The 21,707-nt window shown below is 43.9% G+C and overlaps 1 protein-coding gene across 2 annotated transcripts in view; it reads left to right on the top strand.

Moving 5' to 3' along the window:
* Positions 1-21,707, top strand: part of CACNA1I (calcium voltage-gated channel subunit alpha1 I) — a 370,432-nt gene that overhangs the window by 270,350 nt on the left and 78,375 nt on the right. For both annotated transcript variants that reach the window (XM_083462258.1, XM_083462259.1), the window contains 3 exons: positions 9,280-9,439; positions 13,114-13,429; positions 15,530-15,622. In XM_083462258.1, coding sequence (XP_083318384.1) covers positions 9,280-9,439; positions 13,114-13,429; positions 15,530-15,622 — 569 coding nt within the window. The remainder of the gene's footprint in view (positions 1-9,279; positions 9,440-13,113; positions 13,430-15,529; positions 15,623-21,707) is intronic.

Consider the following 21,707-nt stretch of genomic DNA (forward strand, 5'->3'; position numbering starts at 1 on the left):
CTGTGTGTGTGACCAAGACATTTGCACCAACTCATCTCCTTGGTCTTGGTGTGACACTAGAGAGCAAGGCTTTTCCCTGAACCAGCCATCCTCTCCCTACACACCCACACCGGCTGAGACAGAGTGGTACATTTAAAAGTATATTTCACAAGCTTTGCCTTCTGGGGGAAATTTGCCAGCTAGAAACTTCCTCCACTGGGTCTCCTTGACAGACACAGCCTCATCCCTGCAAATCTGCCCACAAGGACGGCGAGGAGGCTGCAACTTTCTCTCTCCAGAACACACACCTGGTGTTCATGCATATTTCATTCTTTGCGCATTTCGCTGCAAAGATCAAATCTTTTCATAGCTGAGGCCCTAGAAGGCCTGCTTTGCTTGCCAAATATTGTTTCATCGGTGCTTTCCTCCCTTCCCTTTCGATAGTCCAGGCCCTCCTCTTCTTTTCTTGTGGAATGGCTGCTTCCCCAATCCCCAACCCCAGACTGCCTGAGAAAAGGTCATTGTCCCTTTCATATTGGCTGCTCCTCGCTGTGAGCCAGTGTGGCTTCTGCTCTGGCAATAGAAAAGGATAAACAGGGAGGAGGGGAGGACAGAGCCCTCCAGACAACAGCTTATAAGGACGGAGAGTCTGAGGAGAACAGCAAGAGAAAAAGGCACACTGAGAGGATGTTAAGAATGAAAAAAGAAAATAGAGAGAGAGGCTGACAGGGAAAACACACACACACACACACACACACACACACACACACACACACACACGAAATGAAAGCAGTGGGAGAAGAAGACAGCAAATAAAAAGTTTCCTAAGACATTTCAGAAACCATTGTTGAAAAGGCACCTGTTGGGCTTCAGGCTAACTAGTTCGCTTCTGAATCTCACAGAGTTTCTCTCACACTCCAGACTAGAATTGATATAGGAGGCAAATGCGAGAATTGCCTTATTATAAGAGTAGCATGTGCATCTGCTCTGAGGCATCTGGGAGAGAGCAAGGAGCTCACAGAAGGAGGGTGTTGTAACACTGACCTCCCCCCCAAGGACTTTCAATCATATGAAAGGAAGGGAGCGGCACCAATATTATTGTAGCATTCACTAGAAGTGCATAAATTTGTGAGCAATCTTTCCTCCTAAACCAGCCAATGTGGTGCCCTGCAGGTGTTGTTGGACTCCAATTCCCATCAGTCCTGGACAGCATAACCCATGGTCAGGGATTATGGGAGTTGTGGTCCAGCAACATTGATTCTCCCCTAAACTAATGTGCACATGTATGTATGCCATGGGGGTCTGGGAGCAGTTCAGTATCACAGCTGCACATTGCTCCTCCGAGAATCCTAATTGCACTACCCTCCTGACATCTGGGGCTTTTGCCCAGCCCCAGTTATATATCCATATTGCATTGCAAACATGGATCTGGACTGGATCTAGACTGGTTGGAGGCAGCAATGCTTCTTAATACCAATTGCTGGAAACCACAAGAGAAGAGAGTGGCCTTGTGTTCGAATCCTGATTGTGGGTTTCCCACAGGCATCTGATTGGCCACTGTAAGAACAGGATGTTGGATTAGACGGGCCATTGGCCTGATCCAGGAGGCTCTTTTTCTGTTCTTATAAAGTAGTTGGTAGGTGGGGTTCCATGGGGGAAATGGCAGCCAGCATGGGAAGGGTTGCGCATGTTCTTCCTGCCCAAACGTTCTTAACGGCAAACAGGAACATTAGAACCTGAGTCAGGCCATTTGTCAGTCCAGCTCAGTATCGCTTCCTGAAATTGCTTGGCAGGGGCTCACTGGAGTTTCACACAGGGGACTCAATACACCAGGCATTAAACTCAGAACCCCATCTGCATGTGAAGAGTGCACTCTGTGCTCCACCGCTGCACGACAGCTGTTTTCAGTGCTGCTCTGATCTCAGGCATTCTTATCTAGACTGCCAGCAGCAGCATCACCTTGGCCAAAAGGGCTTGGCATTGGCTTATATTTAAACTGATCTTGTGTTTGTACTACACCATTTGTCCATATGAACCCCAAAGCACATAGCGACTTTTATTAACTGACTGTGCAGATTTAAGACGCCGGAGCCACGTTTTCCTTTGCTTGCTGCACAGCTTGCCACTTGTTGCACAGCAATATACTTCGGCAAGAAAGGAAATGAAGAAAATGACGTACCGAAACAAATTACAGAGTTTTCGGAGGTGCAGCAGGCAAAATTAATGATGCAGCCTTGACATTTGGCTGAGACCTTAGGCTACCTGTGATGTTTAGATTGTTCCACTGGCTCTTTTTAATGAGCACCGACTGATCTGGAGCCAGGACCTTGGTTCTGTGTCTCTATAAATGACACTGCTATGTGCACAGTGCTGCACTCTAACAGTGTTAATCAAAATCGCCTCCTGAATTACCAGTGGAGTAATTACAGAATGCTTGGGTATTCCCAGTGGTCCTCTGTGCATGCTGCTGAGGCCCTGCGCCATAGGTTCATCTCCTCGTGCTATAGCCGTTGCACAAATTGTTCCACATTTGCTGCTGCTGCGGGTGGGTGGATTTGTTTTGGCCCGGCAGAGAGGAGAGAAGCAAGGAGGAATTTAACTTTTCCTGTCACTCAGGGCATTCTTACCTGGCTTTCTGAAGGTTAACCGGATGACCACTTGCAGCTTTTACAATTAAAGTCCTCAGGCATAGTTGCTGTCATTGGAGGGCCAGGCTTATGAGAAGGTCTGCTTTGGGATTGGAGATGACAGTGCTGGTCTGGATGTCTCCTCCAGATTGTTTCAGTGTGAATGTAGTCCCCAGGGACGTAGCAAATATAGATTGCTTGGAATCTATGTAAATAAAGTGGAGGCCAGCAAACCATAGGCAGGTCTGCTGTGAAGATACTGCACTTTCTGTGTTTTGCCGCTTCCCATCTTGACCCAGATTTGTCTATACATCAGGCAGGTTCCACCAGCGATGTCCACTGTAAAACGAAAAGTACACGTAGCGCAGCCTTCACACACTTCGTACAGTGGGAGTTGTGCTCCAAAACATCTGGAAGGCACTGGGTTGGCAAATGCTGCATTGGAGTAATCCAGCTGTTGAGCTAATAGCGAAGGGGTATTTGGGGAGATAACTATCAGTTAATTATGATCTCAGTTTACATTTAAGATTTAGCAATGGGAATATTATTTTACAAATATATGCACTGCCAAAAGCCGAAGACAGTTTCGGGGAATAGTTATTAGTATTCTCAGAGTTCGTTTCTCCCATTCACACGTCACCCTGTGGCAACAGGATTTTCCAGCCTACCAGGGTGAGAAAATGATGTGGTTTTGGTTTTGTCACATTGATGGAGGCGCTACTATGCACAGTGTACTTTTCGAATGAGTTAAGACACACTTTTAAGACTAACAGTGAGAGCCTAAAAATGCAAGCTAAGATTTTAAGAATTTTGATACAAATTCTCCAGATTTCATGAAAGCACCTGCTGAATGGCAAGTAATCTTCAGGCAAGCAAAGCCGCTACTTGAGGTAGTACAAATGTTGGTAGTTACATACGCAGATTCCCCAGCTGTACCTGTTAAATAGGGGCACAATGCCTGCTTTCTCATTATGCTTATCTCTCATTGCTGGGACTTTATGCATACATAATAAATTACTACTATTAATAATAATGTGAATGATGAGGCCTATCGTCCTAATGGACTCCTTTGACTGACAGAATAGCATCCATCTTGTCTATGGTGCCAGGTATTGCAGGTTTTCCTAGAATAAAATGAATTCTGACATTCTGAATATTATGGGATATGGATTTTCATGGTGGAATGAAGAAAATGATAGGGATATGGTGTTGACTATGTGAAAGTGGAAAATGCATGATGTGGAGTTATTTTCACCACACTTACTTAGCAGGGCTTGTCAACTCTCGGAGCCCATGTGTGCTCCTGCTGCTGCTTCTCTCTGCCTCACTGTGAGGAGCTGACTTTTCGCATCAGGTAAAAAGCGTCCCTATTTCCATTTGACAAATGTGTGAGGTGGGATGCTGTGCCTCAGCTGTGCTTGTTCAAGAAGAGGAGGAGATCTGAGAAGCTAGCAGAGTCCCCCTTAACCATTGTTCTTTTTATTGGCACATATCAGAAACGTAGGAGCCGGTAATGGTATGTGCAATATTCCCCAGGCAAGATGTTCAGACTCTCTTCGGGTGAATAATTGATGCTCCAGAAGCCAAGCAACTGGTTCCTGATACTACATCCTGATAGTCAGGGGATGGAGGCTTTGAACTGACTCTATATGTTGTGTTTAAGTGCCTATCTGATCAATTCTCCTCTGAGCACATTCACATTTACACTCTCACTAATACTGTATAATTTGGTGCCCCAGACACAGTGCAACTGCTGGTGTTCGGAGGCTAAAGTTTATTTTTCGTCCCATAGGACACACTGGCCCATAGGACGCACCTAATTTGGGGGGGGAATAAAGGGGGGGGATTTCCTTTATTTCCCCCCCAAAACCAGGTCGGGGAATCCAAACCAGGTCGGGGAACAGTGGGATGGCGGCGCTCCGCCTCCCCGCTGTCCCCCGAGCTCGTGGGGCTGGCGCTGGGGAGAAGCGTGCTTCTCCCCAGCGCCAGCCTCCAGACCAGGTCGGGGAACAGCGGGATGGCAGCGCTGTGCCTCCCCGCTGTCCCTCGAGCTTGTGGGGCTGCCCAATGTCTGCCCGAAGCGCAGGACGCTCTGCTTCAGCGCTCCCTGCACTCCGTGCAGCAGGCTGCTATCTGCAGCCTGGGGAGCCCTGTGGGAACTCCCGCAGGGCTGCCTAGGCTGCGGATGTCTTCCCGAAGCGCCGGGCGCTCTGCTTTCAGCGCGCCCCGCGCTCCGGGAAGCAGGCTGCTATCCGCAGCCTAGGGAGCCCTGCGGGAACTCCCACGGGCTCTCCAGGCTTGCTGATAGCCCTCCTGATGCCTGGAGAGCGAGAGGGGTCGTGTGCACCGACCCCTCTCACTCTCCAAGCTTCAGCGAAAGCCTGCAGTCGCCCCATAGGACGCACCCAGATTTCCCCTTCATTTTTGGAGGGGGAAAAGTGTGTCCTATAGGGCGAAAAATACGGTAATCCCAGGTGTTGGGATGACTATTTATTTGATCATTCCTCTTTTTAAAACATTTGCCTTTGGATTTCTGCTAATACTGAAAATTGAAAATGCTCCGAGTATGAACACATGTAAATCTTTTTCTTTTCTTTTTTTTTTAATGGAGCTTTGCCAGATTGGGTATATGGCTTGTTTATTACAACCTAAGTCAGTGCAGAAAGAAAGAGAAACATCATGGGTTAAAACCAGTCATGTGAACACCATACTAATTACAAAGGCAGGTCCTAAATGCTTTTACCCATGGGTAGGCAAACTAAGGGCCGGAGGCCGGATCTGGCCCAATCGCCTTCTAAATCCGGCCTGTGGATGGTCCGGGAATCAGCATGTTTTTACATGAGTAGAATGTGTGCTTTTATTTAAAATGCATCTCTGGGTTATTTGTGGGGCATAGGAATTCGTTCATTCCCCCCCCCTCAGACTATAGTCCGCTGCCCCCCAAGGTCTGAGGGACAGTGGACCGGCCCCCTGCTGGAAAAGTTTGCTGAACCCTGCTTTTACCCATGTTCCTTTTGCTGTCCCTGGTTCTCTTCTACCACATTCTTATTTACTTGTGATATTTAAATATGATTAATACCTCCACTGTTAGAAGCTGAATGCTTCTGAATGTCAGTTGCTGGTAACTGCAGGAGGGAAGAGGTGTGTTGCACCCAGGTCCTGCTTGTGGGTTTCCAATAGGCCTCTGGGTGGCCCCCATGAGAACAGGAAGCTAGACTAGATGGGCCTCTGGCCTGATCCAGCAGTCCCTTCCGATGTTCTTTTGAAGGACAGTTATGGCATGATGTATGGTGTTCAGGCAGTGAGGACCTGAAATGTCCCCAAGTTATTTACAAGTGGAAAATTTATTTTGAAATGTGTTAACTATGGAGACGAGTGGGACGTGGGTGGCGCTGTGGGTTAAACCACAGAGCCTAGGACTTGCCGATCAGAAGGTCGGCGGTTCAAATTCCCGCGATGGGGTGAGCGCCCGTTGCTCAGTCCCTGCTCCTGCCCACCTAGCAGTTCAAAAGCACATCAAAGGGCAAGTAGATAAATAGGTACTGCTCTGGCAGGAAGGTAAACAGCATTTCTGTGCGCTGCTCTGGTTCGCCAGAAGCGGCTTAGTCATGCTGGCCACATGACCCGGAAGCTGTACGCCGGCTCCCTCGGCCAATAAAGTGAGATGAGCACCGCAACCCCAGAGTCGGCCACAACTGGACCTAATAGTCAGGGGTCCCTTTACCTTTACCTTTTAACTATGGGGACCTTTATTGGAAGTGATTTCATGAGCAAGCACTCTAGATTTATTGGATGAGATTTTTAACTGAGAAACATTCAGTAGGTGGACTATTTTGGTGTCGCTTTCCCCTGAAAATTTGTTCATGAAATAACTTCTGAAAGACATGACACTAGGCATGAAACATTATATAAGGAGTCGTTCTAGAGGGGTTACAACAGTGCAGTTTCACTAAGTCTAAATTGTCCTGCAAATTTGTCCCATGTGAAACTTCTGGCAGGTTCCTTAGATATACTCATCCTTTCCCACTCACTCTTGCCAGAGGCCTCTTCTACAACTGGGACTCAACATCCACACTTCTCTCCTCAGTCATTTATGCTACTTGAAGTGACGCAACACCCCACCCCCTTCTGCCCTTCTAAGATGCTGGATATATATGGTCAAATATGGTCGGAAGAAGAGCCCTGCCGGATCAGACCAAAGGCCTGTCTAGTCCAGCATTCAGTTTGCGTGGCGAGTTCTTGCCTCCCACCAGTAGAAATAAAGAAACATGACACCATTATTTTAGGTTAATGGGCTAAAATTGGCCACAACTTTATTGGTTACAGGTAAAGAGCGGTATTAGCATTGGCTTAGGCATTGGTCCTGTCCGACTATCCGGCTTCAGCCTGTTTGCTTGAAGACCGGGAAGGGTTAACACCAGCAGGGGGAGCCTTGCTGATGCACATCAACTAGGGACTCCCCTGGAGTCACCGCTTGGGGGGGCGCTTTAGGCCCTGGCCTCCATAGACTTTGGACAAGGCCATGCCCCCCGGAATCCTTTACCGGACTACCCTTCAATATTTGGGGGAGATGATGGTGCTCCCCCCCAACACATCTACATAACAATGCCTAACCACCAAAACCAAAGGAGTTGTGACGATTTGCTACGAGGTAGATGAAAAACCAAATGGCCGGTGCCAATTTGCCAAGTGGAAAAAAATCCTACCAGGCCCCTTAACGGCGACCAACTGAGGTCCATAGCAAGGTCAGAAGGGGAACCATGAGGCAAGCCACACACCCCAAGCCAGCCAATTGGCTGGCTCAGGGGATGATGAGGCCGAGGATTCCCCTGATCACGCGGAGGTAGAAATACAGCCATGATGCATAGCCTTATCGTCCATGCATTTGTCTAATCCCATGCTAATGAGAGAAAACACTGACAGTATATTTCATTGTTATTCGTGATTTTGCTGGAAACGATGTCAATCTGGGGACTTTTAACTCCACAAGACATGCAGTGGTAAGATGGCTATAAAATGATGCCGCCCCATTGATTAAAATCAAAGCCCCTGGAGTTAAATGTTAATACCGGTGGCAATTCTGTATGTAAGTGCTGTTCACTTGCCACCGGTGTTATGTGAACAGTTTGGGACATCTGTTCATTTCTTCTCTCACTTGGATTTCACAGATCTTAAAGAAAAGAGGTTTCGGGACACAAATTGATCATTGAAAACCTCAGGATTTTTTTTAATGGGAATTAATATCTGTACCTGTGCAAATAGCACCTGTATCTATGAATGTCCCAAGCCTTCATTGTACCCAATTCCAGGTGCTCTCCTTGAGCTCAGAGTCCCTTATTCCCAGGCGCAGGAACAGAATAAAGCAGGAAAATGAGACAAAGTGTAAAGCGCAACTTGATGTGGCTAATTACTTGACAGTGGGCATAAAAAGGGGATTAACTGGTGCCTCTAGGGATTGTCGCTGAATCCTAATCTTATCTTTCCCTCTCCCTTCCCCAGCCATTTGAAGTAATGAACTAGTTATAAATAGCTAATTAGTTAATTATATGCTGGCCTACATGCAGCATCTTGTAATGTGAAATTCCCTGGACCCCTGCAGTAGGGAGTCTCAGCTGTGGGGAGGGAAGCAGGTGGGGGGATTAGGAATGTGATTGATGCTTGGAAGGATTTGCAGAACTCAAGTGACCACAGGGAACACAGAGAATGTAATTAATTTAGTAAACGGGTGCAATCTATCCTATCCAAGGGGCTAGTCCATTATCTTAGCAGAGTAAAGGGATCAAGGAGAGAAAAAAGCCCAAAGTTTATTCAGCTGTTGTAGTCTGAAGGTGTTACAGATTCTACACACGAGAATAGGGTGGCGTCCAATTAATCAAGATCCAAAGGAAATGAAGAAGAAAAAGTGCATGGCAAAAGCCACTGCATTGTGAACTAAAATGCTCTCTTCATTAAGTGATACTTAGTTCAAAGAAAGCCATTCTTGGATATGATTGAGGAGCTCCTTCTTATTGGCTCTCTGAACAGAAGCTTTCTTTGAAGTAAATATTCCCTGATGAAGGATGCATTTTAGCTCAAAACATGGTAGGGTTTGTCAACAAATTGAAGTTTCACACATTACCTTTTCTTCCTTCCTTCCTTTATTTATTTATTTTGCATCTTTGTATTCTGACTTTGTAAGACATGTATCATGTCAGCAGCCCCAGAGGCTGAGTCCCTTGTATCCTGATCCTCATATATTTGGAGACAATGCATAAGTAATATGTTCAAATAAGAACAGATATAACATGCATAGATAGGCCTGGATTCACCATTTGGCTAAACATGCTACTGTACTTAATTCAGAGCTGCAAAACTGCTGCACAGGAATGGGGAACTTTTGGCCTTGCAGATGTTGCTGAACTACAACTCCCAGGAACCCAAACAAGCAAGGCCAATAGCCAGGGGTGATGATGGGAGTTGTAGTTCAGCAACGTCTACAAAGCCAAAAGTTCCCCACACCTCCTTTATAGAGTTCTCTAGCTGCCTCCACCTTGTTTTGATCCAGGATTTCCCCCACATAACGTCGTCTTCTTTCTTTCCCCATTCTGTTTTATATCTCCTTTCCCTTTCTTTTTCTCCCTCCTATGCCGTGATCTATCCCTCTCTCCTTTCCTGGCCCTGGTCCCTCTTGCAGGCATGCGAATCCTGGTGAATTTGCTTTTGGACACCTTGCCTATGCTGGGGAACGTTTTGCTTCTCTGCTTCTTCGTCTTCTTCATCTTTGGCATCATTGGGGTGCAGCTATGGGCTGGTCTGCTGAGAAACCGCTGTTTCATGGAAGAGAACTTGACAATGTGAGTGATGGGGAGATGGAACTGTCTGTGAAGCAAGCCTCTCTTATCTTTACCCCTTCTTAACTTCCTTTGTTGCTGAGCTAGTTCACAACCTTGGGGAACGATCAAACGAAACATCCACTACAGCAAATGATTTCCACTTGTGCACCCTTGCACCCTTCCCAAATCAGGTCCAGGGTTGTTGTTGTTGTTGTTTTTGGGGGGGGAATGCAGAACATATATAGGGGTGCATGTCTTTGGGGGGGGGCAGAAGGGAATAACCACATCAGACAGCATGGCAGGCAGCTTCGCAGTCTTCCTTTTACTAAAAAGATGCAAAGTCTGGGAGCAGCCACTGAGAAGGCTTGCTCTTGCGTCCCCACCAAGCGTGCCTGTTAGGGTGGCAGAACCAAGAAAAGGGCTTCCCCCAAAGATCTCAGAGCCCAGGCAGGCTCATATGGGAGAATATGGTCCTTCACATAGCCTGGGCCTAAGCTGAGCATGCATTTTATTTTATTCTTATTTCTTTTTCACTTTTCCACTTAAAAATACACTAAGAAGCTAACAAAGAATGCCAAACTCCAGCCCACTAAAACAACATGGACACAGATAAATAGTTATGACATACAAACCAGCAATTTAAAGCATCCTTATAGCCAAATCAGAGGTTGGTTTTTTTAAAAAAAAAACCTCAAGCAGCAGCCCTAGCAAGCCGTTATTAAAGAAGAAGAAGAAGAAGAAGAAGAAGAAGAAGAAGAAGAAGAAGAAGAAGAGGAGTAGTAGTTTGGATTTGATATCCCGCCTTTCACTCCCCTTCAGGAGTCTCAAAGCGGCTAACATTCTCCTTTCCCTTCCTCCCCCACAACAAACACTCTGTGAGGTGAGTGGGGCTGAGAGACTTCACAGAAGTGTGACTGGTCCAAGGTCACCCAGCAGCTGCATGTGGAGGAGCGGAGACACGAACCCGGTTCCCCAGATTACGAGACTACCGCTCTTAACCACTACACCACACTGGCACTGCCAAAGCCCTGCCAAGTCCCTTGAACCAGATAAACAATATATTTTTCATATATGTAGCTAATTCATGTCGCTTTATGAATATTTTCAAGGCTGCATTTGCATTATGTCTTCATTACAGGCTTAAAGAATGACACAATGTGCTCTGTTCCTATCAAAGGCAAAATGGCTGTGATATTTGGCTGCTGCTAACAACAGCCAACTTCATCCCGTGTCCTGCCAGCTTTATATACAGCTTTATATATTGTATTTGCACAATTGATAAAGGAAGTAGTCCTATCAAGTAGAGACTGCCAGTCCACAAAAAGAATGACCTATAGCCAGACTCTGGGGTCCCCTACTGAGCAAACTTTGTGGTCCTGCCTAGGAATCAAATAATTTGTTGATTTTAGTACTTTAGGTTTTTTATTTTTCCAATCTTAAATTTAAAATTGGAAATTAAACATCTGCAGAAATTTGCAATAAATCAAATCCTCTTGAAAATTATTCAGCATTTTAGTGCATTTCCCCCAATTAACACATATTTGTATGCCATTTTAACTCACATACACATTTTTGCAAGTAATTTTTCCTAATTCAATGCACTTTTGCATGTTCTTTCACTAGTTTATTCATTTTTATGCACATCCCCCCAATATATCCATTTTTGTACACATTGTTTGGTTTGAAAACTCCATCACAAAATTCAGTTATGTGCAAATTTTGAAGGATGGCTGTGTTCCAGAAAGTTTAAATTTGAAAAATCTGGCTTTAAATGCAAACAGAATCAAAGGATTATTGGTCACCCTCTCCCACCTTTGGAAGAACTGTACGGTTCCCGTTGCCTTAGGAAAGCAAACAACATCCTGCAGGATCCATCTCACCCGGGATACAGTCTGTTTGCACTACTGCCTTCTGGCAGGAGGTATAGAAACATCAAGTCAAGGACAAATAGACTGAAAAACAGTTTCTATCCAAGAGCTGTGGCCTTTTTGAATGCTGTAACTCGATAGTGAGACCTGGGAGTTTGATGGGTGTGCGTGTGGGTGTGGTTGGAAGGTGGTTTGTTTGGTTGTTGCTGTTGTTTTGCTTTTGTTGTTTTTAAGGGATGGCATCCAATTTCGTTGCACTTGTGCAATGTTGCACTAGTGTAATGACAATAAAGAATCTATCTATCTATCTATCTATCTATCTATCTATCTATCTATCTATCTAAATTCCTTCCCATCCCTAGTCCTGCCCTTCCTAGGCCACCCACAACTCCTCTCTGCCCCTCATGACTCCCAATATATTTACATTTGAGAAAGGCTTGGTTGCCATTGGCTGAGAGATGCTAGAATGTGTTTTTATCTCCAAAACAGTCTTTAAACAAAAAACAAAAAACCTGTCAGCATGATTCATATGATTCATGCAGAACCTTCTATTTTTAATCTGAATGATAATCACTAACAAAATGGCCATTTGATTGGAATTACCCAGTAAATGCCTATTAGGCCCCTATGCTTTCTCCTCTACCATATTCAGTTTCAGATGTTGCTTAGCAACCTCGCACATGCTTCCCTAAGTTGCCCCCCTGCTGTTTAGCAAAGGTGTCCTGACAACCTGGCTGACAACCCAGGGAAGGCAGGGTCACGATCTCTGGTTGGCTGCCTAGATCACCTGGCTGTTGGCCCTGACCCAAGTGCTCAGGCCCCGTGGATTTGTAATGCTAGAGATGTGTCATTTGGAAGTTGTAGCTCAGCCGCCAGGCCATCTCTCACATTCCACAGCAGGAGATGCAGCCAATCCTGACTCCCTAATGTCTGCACCTTTATGATACATTTCTTTAAAGCAACATGTCTGGTGCATTCACGTTACATTTTCAGGTCTGTGCTTAAAACACCTTTGGCATACCTTCGAAAAACAATGGGCGAAGCAGCCCATAGCTACAGCAGCTGATCCTGCCATTCCAGACTCTGCCGTAATATTTTAAGATTATTCATGGTCTTTTTAATTTTCTACAGATCTCGAATTCTGTGGGATTCTACAGTTTTAAGTTTGGATTCAATATTATGGGAAGTATTGCTGTCAGATGTTAGGAAATAAGTATGTTAAATACTTCCATACACTGGCACAGCCCCAGATTACCCATTTGCTGCATGAGGCATACATCTGCTATCTATTTTAGTTCTAACTATGTGGAAAGTATGCCACTTAGGGAAGAAAAATGAATAAAAACTTGCACTTTAACTGTGGCCTTTCTTAAAACCTTCCCCCCGCCCTCCCCAATGTGTAAAAATTGATTTTTGCTAGGGGCTGTAGCTCAATTCAGCTGATTCTCTAGACCACTGTTTGGGTCATCCTGAATGAGCCACAGACACATTCATTCTCCACCCTTCCTGGTGTCTCTCACTGTTTCCTTTCCCTGTGTAATTTCTGTTTCCCTAGAATTAGAAACTTCCTGTTTTATCATTCCGGTTTGGAGGGATGAGTGCTAGCCATAGTTTGCTAAGTCAGACATCACAGCAAACTGTGGCTAGTGTTAAATGGGAAACCAGCAGCTCATTTTCTGTGACACTACATGATCCTTAATAAGCTACATCCCTGTAATAGCTGATTGGAAGGTTATTGTGATCATGGTACTGCCCATCGCCAGGAATATTATTAACTCTAGTGTTTGCAATAACAAGTTAATTAGTGTGCCTTTTGTGTCCCCTCAGACAAGGTAACATCACCCTTCCTCTCTATTATCAACCTGAGGAGGACGATGAAAAGCCCTTCATCTGTTCACTGTCAGGAGATAATGGAATCATGGGCTGTCACGAGATTCCCCCACTGAAGGAGCGAGGCCACGTTTGCTGTTTGGACAAGGATGACTATTACTACTACACCTCTGTCAGACAGGAGTTCAACGTCAGCGGCATGTGTGTCAACTGGAACCAGTATTACAATGAGTGTCGCACGGGCAATGCCAACCCACACAAAGGGGCTATCAACTTTGATAATATTGGCTATGCATGGATTGTTATATTTCAGGTAATCTGAACAGAGATGTCCAGGAACCAGTCCGAAGTCTATAAATGTGACCTACACTTCTTCTCATTAGTGATTTACAGCCCTTTACTGAAACAGTAGTGTGGGTCTCAGCATATGTTGTATTATTCATGTGGTGATAGCATAGTTGTCAGGCTACTTTTGTGATGGAAATATTACAGTGGACGCTTGGGTTGCGAACGCGATCTGTGCAGGGTGCACGTTTGCAACCCGCAGTGTTCACAACCTGCATCTGCGCACGCGCAGGTTGCGATTTGGTGCTTCTGCGCATGCGCGACTGCCGAAACCCGGAAGTAACCCGTTCCAGTACTTCCGGGTTTCAGCGGTTCGTAACCCGAAAAAACACAACCTGAAGCAGCTGTAACCCAAGGTATGAGTGTATATGGGTTGGATCAAAGATGAGGAACTTGTAGTCCTCCAGATGTTCTTGGACTCCAGTTCCCATCAGCTCCAGCCATTATGGCCAATAGTCAGGGTTATGGGAGTTGGAGTCCAAAAACATCAGAAGAGCCACAGCTTCCCTATCCCTGGGCTAGAGGCAGAAGGGTGTGGTCAGGTTCGGGCTAGACGTCAGCCACTGGTTCAGACAAACAAGGAACAAGGATGAGAACCAGAGATGTAGTCAAAAGATGGGCTGGTGGTGGGACACAGGGTTGGGCAGAAACAAACCAAATGGCCAGAGTCAGGAACACACATATAAGTTAGGTAGGTACCAGATGTAGAGTAGCACTCTGTGCTGTTCCTCCATCTTATGAGTTATTCAGACAGAGGAGCTCAACTTGAACTGGGGAGTCGTATAGTGCCAGGCAGGTCTCAGGGCCATGGCTGGACAGAGCAACAGCAGATTGTACTCTGGCATGTAGAGCTGCAACATAACAAAGATTAGGCTGGAAATTTCCTCAGTTCTTTAAGAGCTGTCCTGGTGGGGCAGGGAATAATTCACCTGTATGCTGTGGCAATAGTCCTTGGTTGAAGTCCTCCAGTGCCTTTACATCAATATACCACCATTTGGTAGCACAGCAAGATATGATGATGATGATGATGATGATGATGATGATGATGATTAAAAAGCTTTGCTCCATAAGGAAAAGCCAATGAGGATATCAAACTTAATATCTTTCTTGCTGTAAGATATTACTGTTCCTCTTACTCAGTAGGCCTTTGGAATAGGGTGAACTTAAAATTCCATTCACCCGCAGCAATAGCTTGATAATGTGGATGACAATCAGTTGTCATTAATTGTTATGTCTTAGCTCCTTGAGTATTTACTCAGTGCAGCAGTGGGTTGCAATAAGCCTGTCAGGGAATACGAACCATCATGATTATCGTCCATATGTTTCATCTGCTCAACTACCACTTAAACCGTGAACTCACTGTTTCCAAATATAAGGATATTAGTGTATAACTCCTGACTTTCCCACTCTCTTTTGATGATTAAAAGACTGCATAACTGGTATTAAAGGATCTGAAATGTGCTAGAAAGAACTACTTTTGTTTACACATTTACTTGGTCTACATGTCTAGATCAAACCTAGCCTGTAGGCCTTCAATACATGGTGAGACTAACATGGGAATGCACCTAAATCTTACAATTATTTCCTTTAATTTCTTAAGCCATCTGAGAATATGATTAGACTAACATTGAATATGCTGCCAATTGATTGCATTGGGGAAGTTAAGGACACACTTAAATGTTATTGAAATCAACAGCACTCACTTAGAAGTGTTAAACTTTGGTTGGCTCTCATTCAGCTAAATGTGTCAGATCCAGAGAGCCCAACTGGATTCAGAGAGCCCACAGAAGCAAAACTCCCATCCCTCCATTCATGTCATAGTGAAAAGATACTGCATTGCTGGCCAGATCAAATTAGTGCTACTTTAGTGGATTGGAAAGATTTATAGGATTTGTGGGTACTGCTTTTTTTGCAGCAAGTGGAGGGTTCCTAACACTGAAAGTCTAGCATAATAACACAAAATGTGTGGACTGGAGCAGTCAGCTCATTGGAATGGATTTGACTGCTTTATATTACTGTCTTTCTGTAATTATTTACATTTTTTTGTTCTTGTTTTCTTTTTCTATAGGTGATTACACTGGAAGGGTGGGTGGAGATTATGTACTACGTGATGGACGCTCATTCATTCTACAACTTCATCTACTTCATCTTGCTGATCATTGTAAGTACAATTGTCCTTTCACCAGAGCTGATAGGATCCTGTCAATGTCCCAATTAATCTAGGAGCCTGGAACACACATTGTAGCAAAAGTAGCTGTAGAAAGCAAAATGTGTTAATTGTATGCATTCCAAAATGCAAAGTATTCCAGTTCTGGCTTTTTTCTTTTTCCAAGTAGCAAAATCAGGAAATTCAAGGATCAAATTTAGCATTGCCTTTTTAGAATGAGAAGCTAGAGTTCACTCGAGACATTTCTGACATTTTGGTCTCCTGTTCTCCTCACTTAAATGGTAATTTATAATGTCCATGGTCCAGTGAATTTATAGTCTGTAGCAACCATTGCCAGCCTTAGGCAGCCTTTGGTCCTGCTAGCTGGAACTGATGGGAGTTGTAGTTCAAAATATCTGAAGGGCTCTAGGCTGCCCAAGGCTGGCCTAAGGCATAATTTAGAAACATGGATCACAGTGAATGGCAGAAGAAAAAAGCAGTAGTGATGTTAAGAGAAATAAGATAGATTTGGAGTTTTTTTCGGGGGGGGGGCGCCTTCTTTTTGGTTCAATTAATTTGAGATAAAATGAGCAAATAAGATGCTGATGATCTGAACCTATGTTGCAGTCTTTCTTTCTTTCTTTCTTTCTTTCTTTCTTTCTTTCTTCTGTCACATTCATCTAAAGGAGTTGTAGTCACTTAGACTTTCAATGTTTCCAAGCCACTGTCCACAGGCATGAGTTAAGTAGGTGATTAAAAAGAAGCAATAAAAGCTAATGAAAACAGGAAAGCAGAGAGTATTTTAAATTGGGATTGAAAAGCTTCATTAAGGGTGACAGCTGAAACAACTTTCCTTTTCCTGAGCTGCTTGTTTTTCTTATTGAGAATGAAAGCACCTTCTTTGTTCTCTATACCTCATTTTTAAAGAAAACCAATACAAAAACCCAGACCTTTGTGACTCCTGGAGAAGTCCATGCTGCCTGACAGTTCACCCAATGGCTAGCCTGAAGCAGGGTTTTCCACCACATGGCATTTCCTCTGAACTGGCTCCAAGAGGTATCACAGTCCATGCTGGCTTCGTGGAATTGATAAATAGAACACGAAGGCCTGGGCACATCATTGGAGGAGCCAGTTGGATGGGGTCTCCAGAACCCCTGTAACAGCTGTTAACTTGCCTGCTTATAGGAAGTTGGGATGGAAGAAGGCACTGTTTTCCATTCCACCCTGTAATTGCTTGCAGCACTGCTTCTATTCTGCTGCAGTTCATCTTCCATAAAAAACTATATTATTTGTCTCATTGTCCACTGTGGTAAAATAACAAATCTTACATAACTTATGTAATTGTGTTCTCATTTATTCCACCCCATTCATTTCAATGTAAAGAACTCTCAATGCAAAATGACGGGGTGTGTGAGTTACATAATGAATTACATATTTGTGCTGACTGAAAGCAACAATGACAGAGAATACTAATCATTTGCAATGGATTGATCTCCATCTGGACAAGGGACAAATAAACAAATATCAGCAATTTTTGCTCCTTTTCCCCTTTTTGTCAGAATTTTCCCACATCCACAAAACTTGGACAACAGCTCTGGCAAAAAGGAAAGAAGCAAAATACCCCCATGTACTAAAAATATACATTTTAAAAAAAATATTCAAGGACATGTTTTTAGAAACAATTCTCACATCAGTTTTGGTTTCTCTCAGTTTCCCCTTTTTATCAATCCTAAATTCAGTTCTCCAAATTGACACATCAGTTGTTAAAAAAATTAAGAAGTCCTTCCCAAAAAATTCTTAATGTTTTAGTTTACATAAATGCATTATTATGCATCCTTTCCCCTGATATATGCATTTTTGTACACATTTTTTGTTGGCAAATTGTGTAGGTGTGTCTTTCAAAGGATAACTGTGTTTCTGTTTGCATATTGTCTCAGGAATCACTCACTAGATAGATTTGTTTTAAAATATAAATTGAACCAATTTTCTCTCACCCCTTCCCTACAAGAACTACATTTACTTTACTTTACTTTTTCTGCCAGCAAAATCTTTATATGCTCCAACACATGTCTTCCATCACCAATAGTGGTATAATAAGGAGCACAGCCATTCATTCTTGTTAAGAGTGTGACTTTTAACCTCTTTTTCTGTAGTCCAGAGCAAGTATAACCTGAATATATATATTCCCCCCCCCCTTTCTTCCTACCCATACCAACTTCAGTTCTGTCGTTGCCCTTTTTACTATGGCTAAGGGTGCTGGATGCCTCTATACATTTTCTGTAGAGAATGGAAGATTCTAGTCTCTTGCAAAACTCGTGTCCCCTTTTTCCTGTATCCCCCTTTGGGAGGCTAGTCTACACCAGCTAAACTAAATGCCCATATAACATTTCATTTTCTCCCTCTTTATGAATGAGGTTGCATTCTGGTCTTGCTGCAGTTTGTGACACTGAACTATTCTAAAAGTTGGATTCCATCTTCTCTTTCCATTCACCCAGCTTGCAGCCAGGGGGTATGGAATTCTACACTGGGACTGGAGAAGCTGTAACTCTGCAGATGTTGTTGGACTCCAACTCCCATCAGCTCCAGCCAGCATGAACAATAAATAGAAACAATGAGACTTGGAGTCCGGCAGGATCTAGCAGCCTACAGCTTCCCCAGTCCTGGTGTACATTCCCATACAGCTTTCCCCCAATGTGTGGACTGGGGCTGATGGGAGTTGGAGTCCAACAACATCTGAAAGGAACCAGGTTGGGGAAGGCTCTACTCTCAGAAGACTCGTGAAATACTTGCCATTTCTGTTCAGTCAAAAAGGTGAGAATAGGAATGTGTGAGGGACTGCATTTAGAAGAGGAGAGGATTCACAACCGTCACAATTTCAAACAAGAAAAGCAGAGAGCATTTTGCAAAATCTTTACAGGTCAGAGGGGATTATTTTAAACCAAACAGTGCTTTCTCCCTCTTTTCTTTTTCCCTCCAACACCGTGTTCAGTATTCTAAAGAGTGGACAAGCTGAAGTGGAGGAGGAGCAGATGGTTAAAGGCAAAACAGCTTTAGAACAGCTTTGAAGGCCATTTTTTCAATAAATAAAAATCCTCTCTATATTATTTTGAAACAGCTTATTGTCCTAACACTGAAGCTGGCCAGGAACGTTTCAGTTCTTCAAAGCTTTTTCAAGTGCTAGCAGTATTGTACCCCCTTTGAAATGCTGAAAGAGCTCCTGGATTGAATATTCTGATGGAGCCTTTGGGCACCTTTGCCTGTGTGAGCTGAGTGCCAGGAGTGCAGAGGCATCACGTGGGGAATTATGTTTGAACACGGCTAGGTGGAGAAACTTTTATATGCCTGTTGTCTTTGTCCATGGAGTTTTCTTTTAATGAGGGTGAAAGAGGAGAGCACAAAATATGGTCTGAAGCTCAACATCAAAAAAACGAAGATCATGGCCACTGGGCCCATCACCTCCTGGCAAATAGAAGGGGAAGAAATGGAGGCAGTGAGAGATTTTACTTTCTTGGGCTCCATGATCAGTGCAGATGGTGACAGCAGTCACGAAATTAAAAGACGCCTGCTCCTTGGGAGAAAGGCGATGGCAAACCTAGACAACATCTTAAAAAGCAGAGACATCACCTTGCCAACAAAGGTCCGTATAGTAAAAGCCATGGTTTTCCCAGTAGTGATGTATGGAAGTGAGAGCTGGACCATAAAGAAGGCTGATCGCCGAAGAATTGATGCTTTTGAATTATGGTGCTGGAGGAGACTCTTGAGAGTCCCATGGACTGCAAGAAGATCAAACCTCTCCATTCTGAAGGAAATCAGCCCTGAGCGCTCACTGGAAGGACAGATCGTGAAGCTGAGGCTCCAATACTTTGGCCACCTCATGAGAAGAGAAGACTCCCTGGAAAAGACCCTGATGTTGGGAAAGATGGAGGGCACAAGGAGAAGGGGACGACAGAGGACGAGATGGTTGGATAGTGTTCTCGAATCTACAAACGTGAGTCTGACCAAACTGCGGGAGGCAGTGGAAGACAGGAGTGCCTGGCGTGCTCTGGTCCATGGGGTCACGAAGAGTCGGACACGATTAAACGACTAAACAACAACAACAAGGTGGAGAAACAATCACTCCCTACCCCCTTCTTATGACTTAAGTAGGTGATAGAATTGGCTCTTTATGCTTATTCTTGGGTCAGTTCTCTTTGGTGTGTTATGCCTTACCCAACAGATTGTGAGGCAGATGACCTTCAGAGTACATTTGGAAAAACGTTTCCCCTTATTTTCATGTGTTATCCTGGGTTAGCTTGTGTGTGATGGTAAATAACCCTTGTGTATTGGTTTATAATGTATGAGTTGTGAAATGAGTTTTTGTAGTAATGATTCTTCAACATCAACTTCACTGGACTGGTCATGTTGTGCGGATGCCTGATTACCGTCTTCCAAAGCATCTACTCTATTCTGAACTTAAAAATGGAAAGCATAATGCTGGTGGTCAACAAAAGAGGTTTAAAGACTGTCTCAAGGCAAATCTTTAAAAATGTAGTATAAACACTAACAATTGGGAAACACTGGCCTGTGAGTGCTCCAATTGAAGAACAGCCTTTACCAAAGGTGTCATGAGCTTTGAAGACACTTGAACTCAGGACACAAGGGAGAAATGTGCTAAGAGGAAGGCACGCTTGGCAGATCCACACTGTGATCAACTCCCACCTGGAAACCAATGTCCCCACTGTGGAAGGACATGTGGATCCAGAACTGGCCTCCACAGTCACTTACGGACTCACTGTTAAGACAGTGTTCATGGACGACAATCTTACTCAGCTATGTGTGATCGCCAAAGAAGAAGAAGGGTTTTTGTAGCGGGAACTGAGAAGGCAAAGTCAATGAAAGGGTGTTAATTATAATGAAGGCAGAATTGCACCTTGACTGAAATAGTTTTATAGACATGCCAATAACCAAACCAGCATTTTTGAGAGCCATCCTTGTAAGAAATATCTCACCATTTAAATTAATATTCAGGATTAGGCCCAACATCAGAGCTGCCAATGAAATTGGTTTTCCTGAGCTGTTAAAATTAGAATAGTGTTTTTAAGCACAAAAGGCAAGGGAGAGTCATTTTTGCAGACTTACACCCTAAACGAATAGATACACAAGGGAAAGGACAGATGAAAGATGAGATACACTGAATTAAAACACCTCAATTAGTTGAAAAAGACATATGGAAACAGATATCCTTTAGGATTCTTCTTTAAGAACTTAATAACATAAGGTGAGCCTGCTGTATCAGCCAGTGGTCCATCTACTCCAGCATCCTGTTCTCACAGTGGCCAACCAGATGCCTGTGAGAAAGCTGCAAGCAGGACCCAAACACAAGAGCCTCCTCCCCTCCTGTATTTCCCAGCAACTGGTGTTCAGAAGCTTTGCTGCCTCCAACTATGGAGGCAGAGCATAGCCATCATGGCTAGTAGCCATTGATAATCTTATCTTCCACAAATTTGTCCAGTCATCTTTTAAAGCCATCCAAGTTGCTGGCCATCACTGCCTTCTGCTGGAACAAGTTCCATAGTTTAACTATGCACAGGAGAGACTGGAAGTCCAAGTAAAGAGCAATCAAGGGAACAAAACCAAACTGGACATCACATCCCCTCCAGTCACGCCCCCTGCCAAAGCCCTTTACCCAAGGCTGCATAATGGTGAAGTCAAAAATAGTAAACCCGGTATTTTCCCATCATGGAATGCAGCTGGAAATCTTCTCACTGAGGACCTGTCCCAAATTAAGGTTGTTCCTACAGCCATAGCAGCAGCAGCAGTGGCAACTTAGGCATGGACATTTCCAATCATCATTCTCTTTTCCTTCCATCCTCCTAGAGTTTCCACTGCCTTTAAAATGCATTTATCTATCTATTTATTTATTTATTTATTTATTTATTTATTTATTTATTTATTTATTTATTTATTTATTTATTTCATCATTTGTAGGCTGCCTTACAGGGCTAACCATCCCAAGGCAGCTCAAATCATACTAAAAAACTAAATAATTCTATAAAATTCCTATTCCTTGTACAATCATAACCTAACATTTAAATCACTATCAGTGCTAAAATATTAGAAA

This window comes from Podarcis liolepis, assembly GCF_965112155.1.
Source record: "Podarcis liolepis genome assembly, chromosome: 10".
Lineage (NCBI taxonomy): Eukaryota > Metazoa > Chordata > Lepidosauria > Squamata > Lacertidae > Podarcis > Podarcis liolepis.